General features: G+C 38.0%; 1 protein-coding gene across 1 annotated transcript in view; it reads right to left on the minus strand.

Annotated features, from left to right (window-relative positions):
* The window catches only part of Obp73a (Odorant-binding protein 73a), a 45,379-nt gene that overhangs the window by 4,651 nt on the left and 17,400 nt on the right, over nucleotides 1-23,328 (minus strand). The window contains exons 2-5 of the mRNA XM_083127372.1: nucleotides 8,732-8,825; nucleotides 7,405-7,490; nucleotides 7,143-7,178; nucleotides 3,712-3,859 (exon numbers count right to left, since the gene is read on the minus strand). Coding sequence (XP_082983498.1) covers nucleotides 3,712-3,859; nucleotides 7,143-7,178; nucleotides 7,405-7,490; nucleotides 8,732-8,825 — 364 coding nt within the window. The remainder of the gene's footprint in view (nucleotides 1-3,711; nucleotides 3,860-7,142; nucleotides 7,179-7,404; nucleotides 7,491-8,731; nucleotides 8,826-23,328) is intronic.

Genomic DNA, 23,328 nt, shown 5'->3' on the forward strand with positions numbered 1-23,328 from the left:
GTAGCCATGTGTTGCCCAGTGAATTTTCTATTAGCCGGGAAGTGTTCATGGAATTCAAATTATGTGATGTGAAGAGTAGAGAATGGAATATTTGCACTAAAACGTCAGGAAAGTCCCACTAGTGCCTTCTCAATGTGAAGGTTATGCCCAGCAATGTTCTTTGATTTACCCAACTTTATCCTTGTGTTTTCTAGTTTAATTTCAAATTTCAACACAATAAATTTTTTTTAAAGAAATCATCACATTCTGTGGTTGTACTGTAACAGTGTGGAATTTTTCTCTACCTTTCCCTGTATATGCTATTGAAATGATTGTGCACACATACACAGGATACAGTGTTTCCATAAGGTTTTGTATACGAGGTCTGACAAAATTAAGTTCGCAAACTTATCCTAGAAAATATGCTACATATCTTTTTCCTTAATAGTGCTGTGGTCACCTTCAAAGTACTCCCCTTGGGAAGCTATACACTGATGCCAGCGCCTACTCCACCCTTCGAAGCAATTTTGGAACTGTTTCTGGAATGGCCTTCAGAGCTGTCGCCGTGTTAGCCTTTATGTCATCAAAATGTCTTTCAAAACTTGTTTGATCTTCGGGTAAAGAAAGAAATCATTGGGGGCAAGGTCAGGTGAATATGGTGGGTGGTCTACCAAAGTTATTTGTTTCCTGGCCAAAAACTCCCGTACAGACAGTGCCGTGTGCGCAGGTGCATTGTCGTGATGCACGAGCCATGAGTTGTTGGCGAAAGGTTCCTGTCGTTTGCGTCCCACTTTTTCACGCAACCTTTGCAGCACTCCCAAATAGTACGTACACTTCGTTAACTGTTTGTACTGGTGGTACAAATTCACTTGGTCTGCCATGAAACTCACGGTCAGTCGCCAATTTGCATGCACAATTTGACGAATTTTGGCAATGTTTTCCTCCGTTCGGCTCGTTACTGACCGCCCTACTCTTTCTTAATCAGTCACTTGTTCCCTCCCCTCAGAACAGTGGCGTGCCCAGGATTTTCGAAAGGGAGGGGTTACGTACAATTTTTTTTGGTAGTCAGTCCTCATTTTGCCATCTTTTCCTACCTTTGATGTTTTCTGTTTTTTTATGAATACAGGGCCAAAGATGGGGGGGGGGGATTATGACCCGCACCAACCCCTCTTTGGACACGCCACTGCCTCAGAAAACGGTTTAATTCATTTGTACATATCTGCAGTGGCGATGCTACATAAAGGGCAACTAGGGCACTGCCCCACAACAATTTTAACATAAAAAGTTCATCTGAAGAGACGATCGGTATATGCGCGTAAATATTTTTTTTGTTTTTTCCCTCAACCCCTACGTTGCTGCAACCAGACTTACAGGGTATGCACCCTGTGCGAGGTTAATATATTTCTACGTCCTGTTGGAGAGAGTAAAATCTCGGCTCTGCCCCGGAGACGTGACGTCACTGACTGATCCAAACATTTACAGCATAGGCAAGGGATGGTCCCCTCACAATGGAAAAGCGCAAAATTCGTAGCCGTCTCTGGGCAGTGAACGAGGTGCCCTGCCCATTCATGTTTGCCTGTTCAGTGTTTCCAACGCTTGGCAGGCAGTTCATTCGTTCTTCCAGCCTGCAGCAATAAGATAGAAAAAAATCCCTCGAATGCTTTTCTTCGCGCTTGTTCCGGCGACCTGAAAAGTTGACAACACTTTTTATTGCATAAACTAAGCCCCGCGACAGGTTAAGTTTGCAGCAACTTTTCACATATATGGACCCAAACGTGCGCGCAGAATATAGTTCCGCTCCAATACTGCAGATTTTCTCACTGTCTGTGATATGAACAGCTCGGCGGTTAAGGCAAGACTGGCACAGGAGATGCTGAGCGCTGTTCTAGCGTGGATTAATACATAACATCTGCTGCAAAGTTAACCTGTCGCGGGGCTTAGTCCCTCGTATTTTTAAAAAGATCCTCCTTTCTTCCCATTGTAATACGGATTTGGATTTGAGTTAGTGTGTGTGTTTGCGTTGCGTTCCGTCTGTGCGTATTGGTCGCTTATGAAATAATTAGTTTTTCGCGATTTTATAGTTACTGTACGTGTTTATTTATTTGTGTAATTGTGTCTGTGTTCCAGCAACTTGACATGCAGAATATCTTCGTAAGTATAAACGAACTTTTTGGGGGTACATGGCCAATGTAAAGTGTTGTAACTGAACTTAACGCTGCATCGTCTTCCTACTTAGTCATTGATATTAGTGGATACTTGGTGAATATGACATTGAATCATGTAGAAACTTTAATATCTACGCCTTTCAATTCATTGACAATGGAAGAGAAACTGCAGTGTATCATTTTTCTAATCATTCCAGTATCTACCCAAAGTTTAGTTACTGCAAGCGTATAGGGTTCCGACGTCAGTATTCGAGTTTTTTTTATTTATGTAATTTGTTCCATATGTTGCTGATTTTTCGTATTCCTACGTAGTGAGTATTTAATGGTCTTTGGAGAGATATCTTGATCAGAATGTTAATTTTATTCCAAATTGTTCGAACAATTTACTTACTCCATATCATGGAACTCCCCTCAAAAACCTTAAAGAGGAATATAGAGGTAAACTGCCCCCCACCTCCCCACCCAAAAGAAAAATGTGCCCTGCCTGACTGAAGAGGCACGCGCCGCCCCTGCATATCTGTTTTCTTCATGGCATTCTCGCCGTACACCTGCACTAACATTTCCCGTATTTCACTCCCAATCTTGTCCAGTTTCACCAGAAATTTGATGTTTTTTCGTTGCTCTAATTCCAGCTCAGCCATTTTCACGACAGCGCGCACACACAAGCAACAAACAATGCACGCCAATCAGGACAAATCCGCCACGCGTCAACGCGAGCACTGCTGCGAGATACTGAAATACCAAGTTTACAAAATCTTACAGAGCTGCTTGTATAGTGCTGCCTTCAGCGCTAAACGGTGGCGAGTTCGCGAACTTAATTGTCAGACCTCGTGTGTCCCGCATTTTCTGAAACAGTCCCAGAATGGTATCATTTGTCCCGGAATCTGGTGGGAAAGCAGAAATGATTTAGACTAATACTTCCATGGACATTATTCTGTTTAAATACATGGACATAGTCTTACGTCTTTTCTAAATTATTGTGTGTTCAGTTTCATAAATTGATTTCCAGGAGCAGAAATTTGCTTGAAAAAATCCACAGCAAAAAGACATATAGCTATGCAAGAATATAAGATGACTTAGCCGAAGAAGTTAATCTACATCTACTTAACGTAAGTTTGTGTTATTTACACATGTCATAGACGAATCTATTATAAGGTACAAAATAGTTTTATAAGTCTTCCATTTCTGCGACTTTTGTTGCAAAAACGTGTCTTCTAAAATTTAGTGATAAAAGACGGTGTTTTCATTTTTCTCCACTAGGAACCTCATGGCATCGGTGCTTTGTCGTCCAACATGATGAACCAAGAAGTAGGAGTAGTGACCTCAGCCGATGTTCAATATACGAAAGGATGAAATAATATAAAGAGAACTGAAAACGGTCATAATCCAGAATTTCACTTCTGTACACACTTGTTCACAGATTTCAACTATCCTACTTGCAAAATGTGCCACTTTATGTGAATAGGAATACAAACTATTGTTGTTCAACATTAACTTTCGGTTATGTCAAACCGTATATATGTGAAATTCACAAAACGTGATTTTATGTGATAAGTTCGGTACTAACCATTACTTCGACCTATCAGATTTTGTTGCACTTTTCCCATACAGGAATTCACAGCTTGTGCAGTAGCTTCATAGTATTGAGAATCTTGAACTCCTTCTGTGTACAATCTTACAAGACCATTACGTTCAGGATACCCATAAGAATCAACCTGAAAAGAACAGAAAAGATTTCATTTACCTTTAGTTACTTGTGCATATTTGTGTGTGATGAATATCCTTGGCATAACAGCATAACTTAACCCCACCCCCACCCCAAGTTACGCTTATGCCTTGGCATGTGTCAAAGTATAAGTAAAAATGTCTTGATCATTTACAAAAAGTCGCACATCAATGCACTGAATGGGCTAGTTGAGTAGGTAAGGTAATGGACTGATTTGGAAGGTCTGAATTCAAAACTCAACAGCTCTCCTTTTGAATGCTTTCTCCCCCCCCCCCCCCCCCATTTTTGCAGGCCACATTTTGGTAGCAAACCTGCATAAATGTCGAGGATGTCCTTTCGTCGTTTAGAATAAGGTCACAACCAATTTAAACTGTGAGAGAAAAAAAGTTCGGATTCTGTTGCGGAACCCAATAGAACCCAATAGAACCCATTAGAATTTATGGGTTGCTGGACCTTTAACAACCCTAGTCACAACTATCCAACGTAGCATAAAACGTCTTTACACCTTGCGTATGTTATACGATACAAGAGAAAGAATTTGCCACTTTATTTCGAATGTTAGTGCTCAACTCTGTTGAAATTCCATTGAATATATAAAAAAGGGTACAAATGGTTGCGAATGATAGCTACAAAATAACTTTGTTCACAGAAATCAATAACCAAGCCTTCGATGCACCTATGGTCTTTAACAACGAGAACATGTGAATTTGATGCTTCACCTTGTTCGCCTTCTCCTCTGAGCTCAGAACTACGAGTCAGACGCAAAATCGTTACAATGTCAGAACTTCCAATACGCAAAATCGTTTTAATGTCAGAACTTCCAATACGCAAAATCGTTATAATGTCAGAACTTCCAATACGATTAGTCTGGAAAGTCCGAAAATAATGCAATAACGAAAGTTGAATAAGCGATTTGAATCAGTCACTCAACCCAAGAAAGGCAGGGACTGAAAATGCCATAACGAATTCCTAATGTTAATTCAAGTGGGACGCTTGTTACTGCAAAAAGAATCGTCCCTCCTATCCATGTCACGCTTACCAGTATAAGACCAGAGTGGGCAACTGCATGAGGTACAGGGTGCTTCAAAAGAAACTTACAAGAGAAAAGCCGATTTAAATGGAAATGCGAGGAAACCAGAACCTGGGCATTTTCGAAGGAGAAGCACCGTAGTACGCATTGAAGGCGTGTAGTGTTAATGAAAATAGTGTTTTTCTACAATGCCAAGTGACAAACATGGGTCAAATCAATTCTTGTGACGTAACTATGGCGATTAGGTGAGATGGATTGGAAACATTTAATGTCTTACATTTTAGCTCATTTTAGACTTGAGTAACTTTTCAACAGGCTAACATTGTTGTGAATGACACTGTGGCAATAATGGATTAAGCTTTATTCTTTTCAACCCTTCAGTTGTGATTATTATTGATACTGCACATCTTTTCACATGTGTACATTATTAATGTAGCACTATTAGCCTCTGTCTGTTACTCGTCTCCTTTTCTTGTTTATAACCATCATCGAGTCCCCTATCCATAAAATGGAACACGGAAGTGATACATTATGGGATGGTTGTAAAATTACATCCTTATTGTCTCCGTAGCGTTAACCTGTTGCGATAGTGCCGCCCCCCGTGGCATAGTGGTTAGCACATCGCGCTACGACGCCAGAGGTCCCAGGTTCGAATCCTGGCCTGGGCCATGGTGTAATGACAAACAGGTGGATGCACGCGCATGGCGCTCAGCCATACATCAGAGCTCTGACGTCAACATAGTGGCCACAGCCAGGAGAGGGGGTGCTTTTCAAAGGGTGACAAGTGGAGTTTCCGGTTTTGTCCTTTTCTGTAGACCATTGAACTTTGAACTGAGTGTTTGTTTCTTTTTGTTGTCTTCGTTTCACTTTTAGTGAGAAGAATCTAAGTGCATTGCGAAAGAAAATATGCCTAACTGTGCTATTTACGGCTGTAGCAATTATTTGAGGAATAAACTTAAATACCCATTGCCCCACTTCACTACCCTGGTTAGATGGGCAAATTAGATGAACTGTGACCCTGGAATCCTCAAATCTGTTCTTGCGTTAATGAAAATGAAAGCGGCCATTATGCCATATTTTGAGCGCATTACTTGCCTCTCCTTCGACGAAATGCAAATATCTGATAAAATTTGTTTTGATTCAAGGAATGAGAAAATTTACGGTCCTTGTAAATCAGTGCAAGTTGTTAAGGCTCGTGGTTTATTTGCAAAATGGAAACAACCTATTTTCTTTGAATTTGATTCCCCGATAACGGAAAATAAATTTTTGGAGGTTATTTCCGGTCTCGAGTCATCAGGTTATCCCGTTCACTCAGCCACTTGTGATCTTGGTGGTACAAACAGAAGACTATTCAGGCATTTCACACATAAACAGTTCATTTCATAAGCCATGCGATCCTTCGAGGAATATTTATGTTTCCCACTTAGTAAAATTGCTTCGAAACCACTTTCTGGACAAGGGGAGATTGCCGACAAAAATTCCATTCAAAATCTTATAGACAAATCCACAAGTGACACAAAAATTGCGTACAAAATAAGTCAGCATCGTTTAGACGTTAGCAAAATTCAGCGTCAGAATGTAAAGTATGCGACACAAATTTTTTCGGACACCTTTTTCCAGAGCTCTTCTCTATTGTGGAGAAACAGGTGAAATTGAAGGAAGCTGGAAAGAAACAGCTTACATTCTAAAATTGATAAATGATTGGTTCGATATTTTTAATTCACATGGTCACTTTGAAAAGATTAATATAAAACGTGGTTATGGATATGCATTGGAAGAACAAAATTCTGTTCTGAGTGAAGTAGACAAATTAATGGAGTCCCTGAAAGTGCAGAGAAGTGGAAGAAAACTGCCATTCCAATATGGCATTGAAATGTGTAACAAATCTCTTCAGAGAGCAAATCCATCAATCAATCAATATAAAACCGGAAAGGTGATTTTGGTGCACTCATTGAAACAGATGGCACATACGAATAATTGCTTCAAGTGAAGAGAGCTCAACGAGGAGTCACCACTCTCTACAAACGAAATGTCACTCAGAAACATTTTGATTTATCACTATATTGGTTTAAGCTATTTCTATTAACTTTACGTCGACTTTCTGCCACTTTTAACTGAGCAAGTTCATGCATGTAATCACCTAATCACCATTTCATACTCGTCGTCGGGATTGGTGGAAAAAGTAACAGAAAATCGACATGAGATAAGAAAAGTACAACAAAGTAAAGAAAAAAATACTTACTGCTCGTACTTTTCTGTAAACACACTGGAGCAAACACTGAAACAAAATAAAACTGCAATCAAAAACAAAAGAAATATATTCGATGTACGTATAAAACTTTTCTTAGAGAATTACGTAAATTGCACGTAAAATGCGCATATAAAGCTAAATTATTAAATTTCAATTATATAATCACATAACAGTTCTAAATTTAAATATTTCATCTTTCAATTTTTCTATACCAAGGTAAAGAGATAATTTAAAAATAAATTTGAAAGGTTACCCCAGCAATTTTCTTTTCTTCTTCATTAAATATCTCTCGCTTTGTTCTTGAAGATTTCACAGCAGCTTGGATACTTTGCAATGCCTCTGTTGAAACAGGAAGAAAAGTAAGACAAATTAATATTAAATTTAAATTGCACTTTGCATTGCACATCCAATTTTATCACTAATAAATATGTACGTCTACATGTCACATAACACCTCCTTTCAGTCAGGAATATCTAAAGAAATACCTTAATTTTAATCATGTAACCTTGTACAGTCACAGACACTGCCGGCTTGTAATTAATACATTGATTTTCAATGGAATCGTTACAAGCCGGCAGTGTCCGTGACTGTACGTACTATTCTCAACCAGCAATGATCCATTAAAACTTTTAACCGTTTAAAGAAAGAATATATTTTTTCGAGGAAATTTTGATGAGACTGCCACAACTAATTGTAAATTGCTTAAAATACAAAACTTTCAGTAGCATACTTTTAAAATAATTTGAAAGTGGTTATGTGATCTGTTTTCCTTGTATCTTTCAGGAGTGTCTACAAGAGGATAAAATGCGTCGCCTTGTAATGATGGGTTCCCGGGTTCGATGCCCAGTGGACGCACATAGTGGTTCGGATCCTACTTTAAACTTTAGGTCCAGTCCCGATTAGCCTATCTGTGCATAAAGTGGACTTAAAACATAACTGAAAACAATAATGGATATAATTGAGCTGACCATTTTTGTGGGGGATTTTTATCTTAAACTTAAAATAACATGAAATCAAACATATATGTATTTTTTTTTCTAAAATTTACATTACAAAAACGCTTGCACCTTGGCACTATCCTGCAATATGTGCGATGAGGTGGGGGATAGGAGGGAATCAGAATATATTCCTTTAGTAATCAATTTACTTTACCTGGTTCCAAGTCACTTTTTGTACTAGGTGCACCATATTTTTAATCTGTTAGATGACGAAATGAAGAATTTGGATGGCAGATCAAATAAAGTGTTAAATAGAGCTACAAAAGTGACTTTCAGTAATAGGATAGCAGTAGACACGCTGTCGTAATTAAATACTTTATGGGAATTATGCCATGATCTGGGGGACTCGCCATTGGCGTTGGAGAATGGGCACCCCTGTATTTTTCTTAATTTAAGTAGAAATTCTGTTTCTTTAGGCTAATAGCGAGGACGAAATAACATGAAATTGATGAAGGTGGCTCGAAGGCGAAACCTTCGCTCGCGAAAACATGAGTCGACCACTCAATGTGCTCTACCACTAAGACGCCAATTCATTATGTGATATCGCATTATTACCACCACCAATGTCTCATATTAACTCACCTTGTAAAATGGCAAGCTTGATTTCATCTTGGCATTCATTGATGGCTTTCTGGATGCTTTTTGATGCGGATGGGGTGTCTTGGCATCGTTTATTCTGGAATGAAGAGGAGAAAACAATTAATATGTAGGTCTATGCACGTGTGCGTGCATGTATATATGTAACATAGCTATATGCAGTAGCAGCGATTTGGTACTAAAACTGGGGGTGGGGGGCTAGGACAGTTACGTTTTCGGGTCTTGGGTTCGATTCCCGGTGGAGGCACATAGTGGTTCGGATCCGACTTTAAACTGTAGGTCCAGTCCCGATTAGCCTTACTGTGCATAAAGTGGACTTAAAACGCCAACTCAATCAATCAGTTACGTTTTCTTGGTAGCAATTGCTTAGCATTATGAGACCACAATGCGAGGACAAAAGTGGCAAAAAAGTGGCGGGGAGAACAACTGCTCCCCAAGCACTCACTAATCGCCGCCACTGGCTATATGCACACACAAGACTTGTTACGTCAATTATGTATTGTATTGTACATACACGCGTCATCTCACTCTGCAGACATTTCAAATATGTTCACATGCACCATCTTTGGCTACTTATATGAGTTTGTTCAATTTATCGTTATGACAGGTGTTGGTTGTATCGCGGTCAACTAAGTTCCGTATTGTTTGTAGACTGTGGATCCTAGTGGTGAAAGAAAATCTTGAAGTGACATTTTTATGCCATATACTGGTTATGAGATGATCATTTTCTTTGTGAAAGTGTGAAGGTAAAGACGACAGATGGGTAGCGGCTTTGGAATGAGTAGCTAAGTCCGTGGCCTGTAAATGGTTTAACGATGCGGTGAAAGCACGGCATCAAACCGAGCAGATTGGCAAATGGAAAAAGTGTTAACTTAGAGACCGTAATACTAGAAAAACAGTATAGGAAAAGATGACAAAATATATGACTGACTGCTAGAACTGACTGCTAGAAGCGTATAAAGCTTAGCGACCACTGAGACGCGGAGAAATGCGGCAACAGAACTTCTGTTGTCTGCTTCTATTGAAATCAAATGTTGTAACGCCCACCACAGCGAAACGCAGGGAACCGAAGAGCGGAATTTCCGTGCTAGAAGTCTGCAGGTTTCTAAGGTGGACAATTTCCGTTGGTCGTGTCTTCAATTGCCCTCTCGTGTAATTCCGCGACTCTTCGTTTAGCTCCGGCGAGCCTCGGCCCCGCTGTAGCCGAGCATGGAAAATTTTCCGTTCGGCGTCGTGGTTCGGGCTGGCGCGTTTCCGGCGTCTCTGTGGGTGATAACCTTAACTCTCCCCTAATCTCTCCTCAGCAGCGTAAATTGGGCATAATTCTGAGATGGGCAGAACATAATCTCAGCAGGTTAACAAAAACTGAGGATTTTAATAAACCTGAAAATTTTGGGGCGGCGGCCTTGAGGGGTATAGGCCCCCCTCAAGTTATGCCTATACCCCTTCTATACAAATTCTCAAGCTGACCGGTTCGATCTTCTTTCTCAAGGCTCATGATCTCTTGTCACACCAATAAACAAGGCTCACAATTTGCCTAAATACACTCTCAATACAGTTACAAGGCTCACAATTTGCCTAAATACACTCTCAATACAGTTTACTGTAACCTATGTCATCGTTGAAATGGAGCCAGTTGACTTAATATAATTTTCAGTCAACGCACCAAAGACTCTGTGTACCTGGTACTGAATTCGTAATCTCACATAAAGGCGGGGAAATTTAGGTTTCTTTTATTATTCAGTATCACCAATTGACCCTCATCCTTACGGTTAATCTCTTTTTAATTATGTAAAACCATTTTACTTTCCTGTCCAACGCTCTTTTATGATTCTCTCCCAAAGAACATTCAATAAGTGGAAAACAAGAACACAATGTATTGACTGCAATTGCACGCACCTCTATGAAATTCCTCAACCCGTTATTGTTTTCAAAGGAAAATAAAGCGAAAAATTGCAATTTATAAGACGTCTACTTCTATTTTACTATGGGTAGATTTTAGTTGGTGAAGGTATATTTATTGTCGCTAAAGGTCACAGAATAGGTAATGAAGGCCATTGTTTTCGTCATGGTTTCTTCGAACGTCTGGCAGCTCATTTCCCATTCCGTCACGTACAGGACAGGAAAGTCGTCATGTGCCTTGAGTTTCAATAGCAAATCATGAGATCACATTATTCTCATACGATTGCTTTAATGATTTTCTATGTGTTCCCTGTTGCAAAATATCGCAAAAAATGACCAGAGGGGTATTGATTTAAAAAATACTTCAACCAAGGTCACTTTGAGGATGGTTTTCCAGGTAGCAGCAAGAATTCGAAATTCCTGGTAATTTGCGACAGTTGTATTGTAGAGGTGGAATGGTCTGGTGGTTAGATCCCTGCTTTTTGTGGACTTTATATACTCTATGTATACTCTAACCTACAATTATATATATATATATATATATATATATATATATATATATATATATATATATATATATATATATTGAATTGTTTTATTTTACTTTGCGTTTCTGCCAGTTTCGGCTAATTGCGAAGATGAGGATGAAAGATCATGGGATGAAGTAGATGAAGGGACAAATCACAAACACGGACGGCACACAACACAAGTCCCATAGAGGATTGTACTGGCCATGGGTCCAGACGCCAGAGCCTCGTTAGTTTGCAAAATTCAGTCCAGGGTGAACTACGTGGAAGTGAGGTTGATATTTGGGTGTACTACGTGGAAAGGTCGGTCACCCATTACACCTCTTATCGCGCATGGATCACACATGATTTCAGTAATTGTGTGCATAATAACACTTTTTCTTTTTAAGCTGAGGTTCAACTGCTGAAAAAACATTTTGTAAATAAGAATGCGGAGCGAATTCATTATGTTGCCCTATTTTCTCCTTAGAGAAATGAAGTGCAAAGGGAGTGACCTCTATTAATTAACCTCCCTTTTGTAGACCTATGGTTGCTTGTCTATAGACTAAGAGGATTTGTTTGGTGTTATTCACTACCCAGGCGCGGAGCGTCCATGTAAGCCGTGTAAGCCGGGCTTACACTTTATTAATTCTAGTAAAATGTATGTAATTATATGGCAAAATTCGTAAACACTTCAAAGTTCATCTCGGCCCGATACCAGTCTTCGAGATCCTGTTTGTTAGACTGCAACACTTCACACCAGATGGCTCATGAGAACTCCCGCCTTTTGCTTGGGGAAAGTTGTAAGCCGTCTGAATGTTGCCTTACAAATTTCTGACCGCGAAGGAGCAGTGCCTACCGTCGCCCACCGTATCTGGAAAGAGAAGAGCAAGGAATATAGGGAGAAGAGCGCGTCGAAACCTTAGGTGTGTAAACCTACGGGCAGAGGCTTACAGCAGCGTTGCAAACCTCATGTTTAGAAAAAGTGTTGTTCATGGACGTCCGCAGTATTTCTTTCCACCAGGGAAGATTAAGCAAAGTATTTTTTTTTTCAGGGGTTGGGGTAAACTAGGTATATTTCCCTTCTCAAAATATACTAATTCAATTTGAAGTTAAACATTTTTCTGCAACGCCCTTACAATAATTAACAATTTGATGTGACTGAAATGAAATTATATGTGTGAAAATGGTTGACATTCATTTTTCAGGAAGTGTCTCCTCCCCTTGCCCCTTCTGGACATCCATGGTGTTGTTTAAACTCCGAAATTATGCTACATACTACTAAATTGTTCTGTGATTTTCATATTATAAATATTAATTTATAACAAAAACAAATATAAATTCGAATGGTTCAACCAAAGGCATGGGTTCCACGTTATGTGAAAAGTTTGAGAAAATTCAACCACAACGAAAAGCGGCCCTGTTGTTTTATTTATATCTCCAACTTACAAAGTACTTTTTAAACTTGTGCGAGATTTAGCACCATTATGCTTGGGTTGGCTTCACTGAATACACGCCAGCGAGACACAGGTCCTGCAAGAGGAGGGGCTCCAGCGTTGTCGGGTATGAATGGTTGACTGTAAAGGAAATTTGAGCCGGTGGTGCTTCAAGGAGGTTTTTTTTTCTCAGGAAAAGGGAATTCTGAAGCAAAAAACTAACAGGAAGGGGAAAAAGGAGAAATCTAGAAATGAGCGGGATACGAGAAAACTAGATACACATTGATGTGCTAAATTCTTGTTGTTTCTGTTTTTCGCTTGTAGGAGAGCATAAACATTAGACATATTAAGACTCTGTTTTCCGTTTATCTATGAACTCAGCTGGTAATAATTGAGCTAAAAAGTGAAATAAATAAGTAAATAAATAAATAAATGTTAATGAAAACTGAAGATTGAACCAATTTTACAAATTTCATGTCAAATGTGAACCAAATATTATTAATTACATAGTCCGTGATTCAAACACTCTTCGAACAACGTACGAAAAGCCTGTTTATGATCTTTTAGGTGCTAGATTTGCTTTTACACTATCCTAAGAAAACACTTACATGTCCTTTGATAGAAATTTCTGGATATATCCCTACAATTTGTGAGCATTTCTTTTATATTTTATATTGTATTTTTTTTTATATAGGAATTTTAAGGCAAGAGAGGGAATTTATTTATATCCGAACGGGATATTCCCCTCACAGTCCGAAAGATCACTGCTTTGAGCAGTGAATTTTGGATCTGGTTTCTTTTTGTTTTCCCCTTCTTGCTGTGAGTTTGTTAAAGTCTCGAGGTATTGCTTTTGCGAATTCCATCTATTGAAAAGCGGAATGTCGTCCCTGTGCTGTGGTGTGATAAAGTAGTGAAGTGCATTATGGAATAAAATGAGTGTGATTGTGCGGTGGGGTGGATATCTTGTTGAAGACGCCGTTGTCCAGCAAGGATTTTGCTGCCAAGAAGAAACTTGTGGACATTGGTAGGCCCATCCCTTCCTTCTCTAACAGACACAGTAACAGAAACGAAAAATAAAGTGCGCCGATTTTGCGATTCATGATACGGAGCTGATACTTCGTTATGCGGTTGTAAAAAGTATTCAGCACTTTTCTGTTTCCTTCTGTTTTCGTTTGTTTATTATTATTATTATTCATTTTATCTAACTTTGCATATTTTTTATCGATACGTTACTCATTGTGATAGGAATAACACTGACTTAATTATCCAGAATTTTTAATTTGGTGAAAAATTCCAGGGAAGCGTTCTGAAAAAATTGGGGGGGGGTCGATGGGTGTGGATAAATCACTAACCATGTCAGCCCAAAAATAAGCACAACGGGAAATAGCCTTCGTCATGCTAGGCTTACACTGTTGGAAAGGTCACGCTCCGCCACTGTCACTACCGTTGGTGGAAGTTTTCTAACGAAACGAACAAAATCCCCAGAACCCTGAGATAATTAAAATGTTTTATTTTGAACACAAGTTGTGAAGCTTAGATGTTTAAAATTATGATTAGATTTGACCATGTTTCAAAATATATTATAATAATCATTTAGAATATGAAACTAAGTAATAGCACATTGTCGTAATGGGGAAATTAGGAATATTGTGGAAAAAATGTATTTCATAAAATCAATTCTTTTCTTGAGAAGGTGCACCATTGACTTTCTAGGAAGTTACCTTCATTACTCCTAGTCAGCTCTTTCGAATCGGGCGCTATTGCAGAATTTAAGGAGAGAGTTTGGAAACTTTGTTATGGGAAGTTATGTTGGGATAGTGCGGACAAATCATTGAGCCCACTTTCAGTAATTTTCTAAATGCACATCATTCGTTTCTATAGAAAAACCCCTCACAACAACGCACTTAGGACCCTGCGATCCTGGTACTGAGTTCGTAATCTGAGACAAGGCGGGGAAATTTAGGTTTGTTCTATTCTTCAGTGTCACCCATTGAACCTTACCCTTACGATTAATCTTTTTTTTAAATACGTAAAAACAACATTTAATTTTCTTGTCCAACGCTCTTTTGTGACGGTCTCCGTAGAGTAAAGCTTCCATTCCCCCATTTAGGTAATGAAACAGACATTATTTTCTAGTATACAACATGCTCAACACTAATCAGCTGTGACAAAAGTAACGTGTTTTTTACTCGACTTTAACAGTAAGCTCATCGTTCCGATGCCGTGCATGCTGGACGGTCCGCTTACGATCTCGCCACCAAAGGTTCCATGTTCGAATCCTCTTCGTTAGCAAATACAAACAACAGGCCATCTCTCTTTGACTTGTAAAAGTACTATGCAAGTTTGCCCCGTCACTTTTCTTCAGTTTTGAAAAGTTGAAATAACTGGTAAACAATGGTATATCTACATTTGATTTTTAGGCGAATCAAATTTATTTGAGAAACTGGAAACCAGTCTGCGGAAATTGTAGGTGGTGGTCTAGTACCAGCCTACTATTTGTGGGTCAAATGGTCCACTTAGACCAACCATTGGCGCTGCCCCTGTCCGTAACAGAGAGTTTCGGATTAATTTAATTTTTGTTGTTTTGTTTCTTGTAATAGGTGTTTTCCCAGTAACGTTGATGTTCTCTTTTAGTAAAGCTAATTAATAGCTTTAAAGCCTTTAAAAATCCATGCACATGCCACTGGTTTCTTCTGTAGTTAAACACCGCTAGGCGTGTTGCAAGAAGTGATGACATCAATTCTGCATCGGCAGCAAGGTTCTTGGCTAACCAGTCCGGTATGTTTGACGTCCTAACTTCATTAATGACTTGGAAGGAGGGGGGAATATGTCATGAATTAAATAGCAATTTTTAAAAAGTCATAAAAAATCCCAAGGACGCCAGGTAACAGCAGCAGATGCAAAATTAATGCAAACACTTTATTGAGCCATCACAAGCACATCTTCGCAGAATGAATCCCTTTGAAGGTCAGGGGTCTCTGCAACGAAATCTGCTACTTTTGAGAGCAACGTGTCACAGATTTTCGCAAAGCGGATATCACTTCCTTTTTCAGTAGTCAGTCCAATTTTTGCATCTTTGCCTGCATTTGATGTTAAGGAATGATAGTCCAAAAGAGAGGTCGTGACCACTGACCAAACCAACCCCCCCCCCCTTCGGCACGCCACTGTGTGTATATCCAGTGTGGAAGCAGAAATCGTTTGAATGGATCAACGGGGAAACGTAACGTTTTTTACCCTTGAAGAAAATAGTTTGAACAACATCTATAAATCAATATCTTACAGAGTGCATTTATCTTCTTAATTACTGTACTAATCAAATATTTTTTTACTAACTGTTTTACTATATCTACTTGTATAAATGAAAAGAAAACCACAAAAACTTTTTTTCATTAGTTTTTAAATCCACTTTATTCACATATAGGCTAGTCGGGATTGGACCTACAGTTTAAAGTAGGATACGAGCCTGGACACTTTATTAGAAGGCAACGAAGCACAAAAAGTTTGTTTGATTATCGACAACGGAATCCACTGAGCTAAGTAACCAGAGAGTCTCTTGGAACATCTAAAGCGAAAAATACGTATAACCCTGTGATACCTTTCAAGAAGGCGCATGCTTTCCTAGCCCTTTGCAACTAAAGAAAATATATTCCAACTTATTAATCAACAATAGTTAGCTCTCGAATTGAGGAAATGCACGTATACAGAAATTAAGTTTTCCAAGCATCCATTCACATATTCATACATATTTATTGTTATCTTATGCCGCTTTTCTTCCACTTTTGGCTCATCGCGACAATATAATACATGTGTATAGAGGCTATACAGGGCTGTCACAAATTGTCTGGAATTGTATACATAAAAAACTAAAGATATATAAATGATAAAACTGTGCATTAATTTGTGTTTTCCCCTTCACATCACATCAGCCTCAAATCTCGTGAGTTCAGAGGAGTAAGAAAGAGGCTACAGATCAGACAATGGAAGATAGGTTTTGCATTCGACACGGCCACAAATTAGATATTCGTTGTGCGTCAGACATGAACTCACATTTGCTGACCTTGTCCGTGAAGGTTGTAAGAAATTGCGCCATGTTACCTGATAAATGCTCTTCGAAAGGAACGTGTGATCTAACCGTTCCGAGATTTTTACTTCTTTAGGTACTATTCCTTAACGCAATAGAATGAAAAATAAAAAATAAATCGACGAATCATTTTCATAGATCTTCCAGTTGTATTATACCGAATAATTTCGTGAAGTCATTTGCTTCGTGTACACAGTAGCAGTGGCGTACGCAAGGGGGTTACCGGGTTTAAACCCCTCCCTTGAGCTTTTGAAATATTATGGAAAATGTTGTAGAAAAAATTAAAAATGGCTAATTTATCACAGTCAAAGATCTGCGACAGTAATAATAATAATAATAATAATAATAATAATAATAATAATTTCAATTATTATTCCAATGCACCATGGAGAAAAACAACATTCCAAACACAATCTAAGCGGCAACAAAGTTCAATTTTGCAATTCTTTTGCAAAAAGTCGCGCAGTCTCTCGCGAGAATTGTGAAAATTACTTGCTACGTCGCAGTGTGCCGACTTTATTGCAAACGTTCTTCCCGTTACTGATTTTGCATCCCCTTGTGAACTCTCAAGTGATACTGAGTCTACATCCACATCATTAAATAATGTTGAAGAAGTGCTTTGTGAATCACCTAGAAATGATAAATGTGTTGGAATGTCTATAAACTTACTTTTGAACGAAAACATAGACTCGGTGGAATTTGGCAACATGTATTCTCGCGCCTCATCATCATCCTGGGTGAGTTCCATAGGTAAAGGTATTGTAAATTTCCCCGTGCATATAGCACCGTGCCATGAAGGCACATGTAGTGGTGTGCTGGGGCCCACACATTCTCGATCTAGGCCATTTTGCAGGGGATGTGATCAGCACCATGCTCCGGCAGCCTTTATCCCCCAGGGTTGCTCTCAGGTACCCATTGATATGAGGCTGGGTGCGGAGACAAGGCTGGATAAATTTCAACCAATTCCTGGAATCGAACCCGGATCACCCACGAGGTTGTCAGATTAGACAACCGCGGACCCTTGAATGAGTTTCATATTTTGATTATTTCAATAAATTTAATATATTTGCTTGTTTTTATGGATTTTCTTCACACTTAGAATGTCTCACCTATCATATACAAATAACAGTTGACTAGACAATTATTTCGTAACAAAGAAACAAAAAAAAATGTAATTTTGTTCTATTGCTTTCATAAATATATTTATCAAGATCTCTACTACTTAATACTAGTAGTGATATAAGTAGTAACAGCAGCTGCATTAGTAGTATTATTAGTAGTAATTAAACGAATTAATTAATTGTAAGTATTATTAATTAATTATTATTATTAATTAATTAAAGTATAATAAAACAATGGTAAATTTGTAGAAAGTTTTCGAAATAAACCCCCCCCCCTTTTACGAAATCCTGCTTACGCTACTGCACAGTAGCATCGGCAGGGAAAGTGGAGAAGCAAAGAAAAACAACAAAAAACAGGTGTTTTCGAGGGACCGGTCACATTAAAGCTACATAATTTGGCCGTAAGTTCGCTTAATTGTCAGGTTTGTCTTGTCAGGACGAAGGGTACACTAGGGTCGTCCATGCCTCTTGGCACTGTCGCTGCTTATACGTGTTATTAGGGATGGTACCGAGAAGGGCTTGTAAAATATAGAGGCAAGAACAAAATCAAACCCTTCGAGACTTGTCCATGAGACAGAACACGCTAAAATGAAGACAAGACCGACAATTACTATCGAGACTTCGATATGATATTGAATAATTAATTAGGCCAAACTTACTTGCTTCCTCAGAAATACCATGCGGATATATACCTGATAATATATAGAAAATGTATATATTTTGTTTGTTGTAATTGCAAACTCAATCCATTAATGGCAATTATGATCCTGTGCTATGTGGTTGCACATTAGAATTTAATATCCTGTTTTGCGAGGACTCGTAGCGTCGACACGAGGCGTTAAACAAACATAACTTAGTTATACTATGTAATTTTAGACGAGACCGAGAGTTAATAGATCGAGACGAGACTGAGAATGAAACAGGCATTTTTGGAGACGAGGCAGGGACACTGCCAAGTTAGGTCTCGTGTCATTTCGATATCATCCTTATACGTTACATATATTGCTATTAACTACAGAAAAAATAACGTTTTTTTTATGAGTTTTGCGAAATATTGATTGTGATGACATTGTCACCGTGAGGAGAAGTAGAGGAGAATATCTTGCGGAAGACTATATTTTAATATGTCCCTAAACATCATATTCGAAATGACTATTTGAGGGTAAAAATGCATGTAACTAGCGTGCGCGTCAAATCTCCTGCATATGGCCTTGAACGGCTGAATAGCACCAGCGAATCACAGACGTGCGGCGTTGCCTAGTTCAGTGACAAGGCGTTTCACTCAACCACGCTGTCTCTTTTCCGGGTGAGATTTCGACATGGCACCGCTGCAGTGCGCTGCTATTGGCTATTGCCATATGCAGGAGATTTGACGCGCACTCTAGAAGTGTTTTCTTGTTTGCTGGACAGCATGAATGGAGAACTCACTCACTGAGGAGGAGCATCTCGTTGGCCTGCCACCCCCTTTCTGAAGTCGTCATTATCTTTGCATCTTAACCCAAATTGTAAAAATGATTTCATTCTACGACTCAAGGCTTTCGCGGGTGGCTTTAACTTATTCTCTGCGAGACACAAAACACGTCGATTTATTTTTAATATTATCCTTATTATATTCTCACATTATCTGAACTTTCTTACAGCTTATTACGAACTTGTAAGCTTTTATTTCTCGTCAATACGTAGTACAATGATGATTTATTTAGAATATTGATATTCATACGAATCTAGGTTAATTGCGATGGCGGACAATTGCGTTGATTTTGACGGTGAATGTAATTTTACAAATTAATGGTAGGACAATTGCAACGATCAGGATGACTAACCCTCATGTGCACCTAACCTAACCTAACCTAACCTAAAAGTGGTTGTAATGCAAATACGTTTACAAGCAACCTTGCCAGTCTCAAGCCTGGAGAAAGTGTGAGAGGAAGCAGTGCTCTATTCGAAAATATCAATATTTCACATAATTCTCTAGTAAGAGTTATTGTACGAGGTGTCAAGTCACCCTTCAATTTGATAGAAGATTTAAAATGTCATCGCAATTGTCCACCCGCCCTTTCACTTCTAACTGTGTTCATCGAAATTGTCCGCCATCGCAATTGTCCGGCTACCATTCATACTCCTTCACTCATTCCTCATTTCTTGTTGTATCTGTTGTGATTTTTAACGCACTAGACACCAACGTTGCAAAATGAACAGAAAAATTGAAATTAGCTATGATTTTTTCATTATGAGCTTAGACAAACACGTATATTATATTACACTTTCAGAGTGCAAGAAAGACAAGAATTGACGCTCTGCAGTCTGCAACTGGAATCCATGTGCACTCAAGTAACTAGTTTCAATTCACAAGCGTTTGTCCTCAATTCCCTTCCCCTCTTTGCTCGGTAACAGCACGTGACCTGAAATTGCTCACCAGTGAAAGGTTTTTTTGTTCCAATATGCTGACGTCATGTACTGCCATTTCAACATCATAAATCCATAAATGATGAGGGTAAGTGTTTTCTGTTGGCTTCCCGCATTCGCTCGTGGAAAAGATGTAAGGATTAGATCATTAGGTGCGAAGGATGCATAACGTCCAGGTTGCCGCGTCGAAAGTGACTTTCCGATTTCTCGGCCAATATCAATCACTATCTCGCGCATTTTATTAACGTGCAATTGACTGCAATAAATTGCAAAAAAATGCCACTAAATATAGTTTATTACATTGTAAAAAGACAACAGTAAGTTTTAATGTAATTTTAGTTTGTTTTTTTTTTAATCTGAGGAGAGGGAAAGGTATACATAACATGACCAACAAACGACAGAAGCCTGCCCACAATTTTTAAAGGAAACAAGTCCCTTTCCGTTTCATGTGTTCTTTCTTTGCAGGACTTTCTTCGTTACATTTTCTTCCTTTCTCTCGTTAGCATAGTGAAGGTGAAAATAGTAAGGAACATGGATGTTCTTCAAGGTCACCCGCAGGATTTTTCTCAGGGCGGGCAGAAAACCTTTTATTATTATTATTATTATTATTATTATTATTATTATTATTATTATTATTATTATTATTATTATTATTATTATTATTATTATTATTATTATTATTAATAATAATAATATTTTTCTGCTTTTATTATTGTTTTTTATTTTTGTTGTTATTGTTATTATTATTATTACATTACTACTACTACTACTACCAGCTACTACTACTTATGTTTATTTAAATTACATACATTTGTAATTTCCATATTCTGTATATCTTAAGGACGTATTTAGGAGGGGGTTCCAGGGGATCCGGTCCCCCGAAAAGATTACCAAGTACTAAAATTAAATAATGAAAATATGCTTGTTTAGCATTTGTTGTATAATCGATGGTTATTAATTTCCTCTGAGCAAGACAAGGATTATACTGAGATCATACTGCTTTGAAGGACAGCAAGGACATATGTAGGGGTCCGGACCCCTCACTCCCCCATCCGAGAGACTTATCAAGTACTAAAGTTATAAATGAAAATATGCTTGTTTAGCATTTTTTGTATAATCAACGGTTATTAATTGCCTCTGAACGTATTGAAAGTCAAGGATTATATTGGGATCATGCAGCTTTGAATGACATTACAAAGATTTATACACACTACTACTCATAATAATGTGCATAAAATATTAATCAGAAACTTTACTTTTCTCCAACTGCATCTAACATTGTTTTTGTTATTCAATAAATATTCAATTCTTTATGTATTTGGCATTAATTTCATTGCCAGAGCACTTGTTTTTATATATAATTTATTCCGATCTTAGCTACAGGTAGCCTAAGCTACGTAATGAATATGCGCTGTTATATCTTTATTCTTATACCGTCTCTTTACCTGTTCTAATAATACAATATTAATTTATATGTTGTAATTAGTATTAATTTGATTTAATACAATTATTTCAATTAAAACATAATAATAATTATTATAATAATAATTATTATTAGTATTATTGATACACTTGGTTCGGACCCCCCCCGAAAGATATTTCTAAATACGTGCCTGGTATATCTATATACAATTTGCATAACTGTATACTTAACATTAATTCATGTACGACAAAAAGCTGTTTTTTTATAGTCACATAATAGACTGTAAGCTTAAATGTAACCCTACTTCAAGTAATAATAATAATAATAATAATAATAATAATAAATGCTGTAACTTACGACTTGTAAGTCACAGAAAACACTACTTTTTGTTATAAAATATCTCTACAATTTCATCATTCGAATTACATTAACTCTTTCCAGAAATCTCAGGGAGCAATACATGATAAAATGACAATGAATATATGAATATTTACCTCAAAATCAAATTTCTCGTTCAGTCATTTAAATGGTCTTTGACTAGGTTTGCAAGATTTCTAAAGCCATTTTTGTTATTATTATTATTATCATTAGTTTAGCACAGAATACATATCCTAGTTAGGCTGAACATAATATACTTTGCATACTAACGCATAGGCCCAAAATTCTTTAGAAAACCATATCTCTAAAAGCCTTTCGTAAGGATGAAAATTTAGGATGTGTAGGGGAGACCGGGGCTAGTTGACACACGGGTAAGTTGACACGCTGCCGATAAAATCCATATTCTGCAGTTGGTAGTCCTGATGGCTTTGTCGTGGAAGCGCGCGACGGAAACGAAGTTGCTGGTGTAGTTTGGAGCGGATTGCAACCATTCAGAACTTGTGAGAAGAAAAAGACTGTTTTTCGAGTGGGTAAGTAAATTTTGACATCATCAGATTTTATGTTTTTCTGTATAGTTTATTTGAAGTTATGAAGATGCCGGGTATTGGCTTTCAAGCAACCATATTTCGTTGATAAAATGTATGAATAGAGAATCTTTCTTAGTAATGGTTGTTGTGAAGGAAAGTTCTTTGTTCAAAATGGCGCAATGGGGTAAGTTGACACAAAGCGCTTGGGGCTGGTTGACACAGTGTGTCAACTTGCCCCATGTGCAAAATAATGATCCATACATATTCGTTGGTAATACTTTTCCGCAATAAATATATGTTTTATTGCTAGTGCTGGATGTATTGGCTACATGTAGATCACTTTTTGCCAAGTATTCCACAATTTGATATTGTGAAATATAATAAAGAGAAAACTAAATTTTACAATGATATTTAACAGTTTAAATTTCGGTTTCAGAATAAATTCTGAATTTGTCATTGTCTGAATAATCATTTTTGAAATTAGGATTTTTAAATTTCTCTTTGTAATTCCGTATTTTCATGACAATAAACTCTCATTTGATCAAGTACATGTGTTACATATCTGCTTCTCTTTCCTTCCAGAAAATGGTACGCAATTATCGTAGGAAGACTGAACGAGCAAAAACTTCAGCAGATGTTATGCTGCGTGCAGCAAGAGCTGTTCAGATCGATGGCAGATCTATTCGGGGGGCAGCCAAAGACTTCGGGATACCATTTAAAACATTGGCTAGATACGTGAAGACGCTGAAGGACAAAAATGATGTAAGTACAGGTGCAAACGATAATATAACTTTAAGAGTGG

This window comes from Lepisma saccharinum, chromosome 1, assembly GCF_977018435.1.
Source record: "Lepisma saccharinum chromosome 1, izLepSacc3.1, whole genome shotgun sequence".
Lineage (NCBI taxonomy): Eukaryota > Metazoa > Arthropoda > Insecta > Zygentoma > Lepismatidae > Lepisma > Lepisma saccharinum.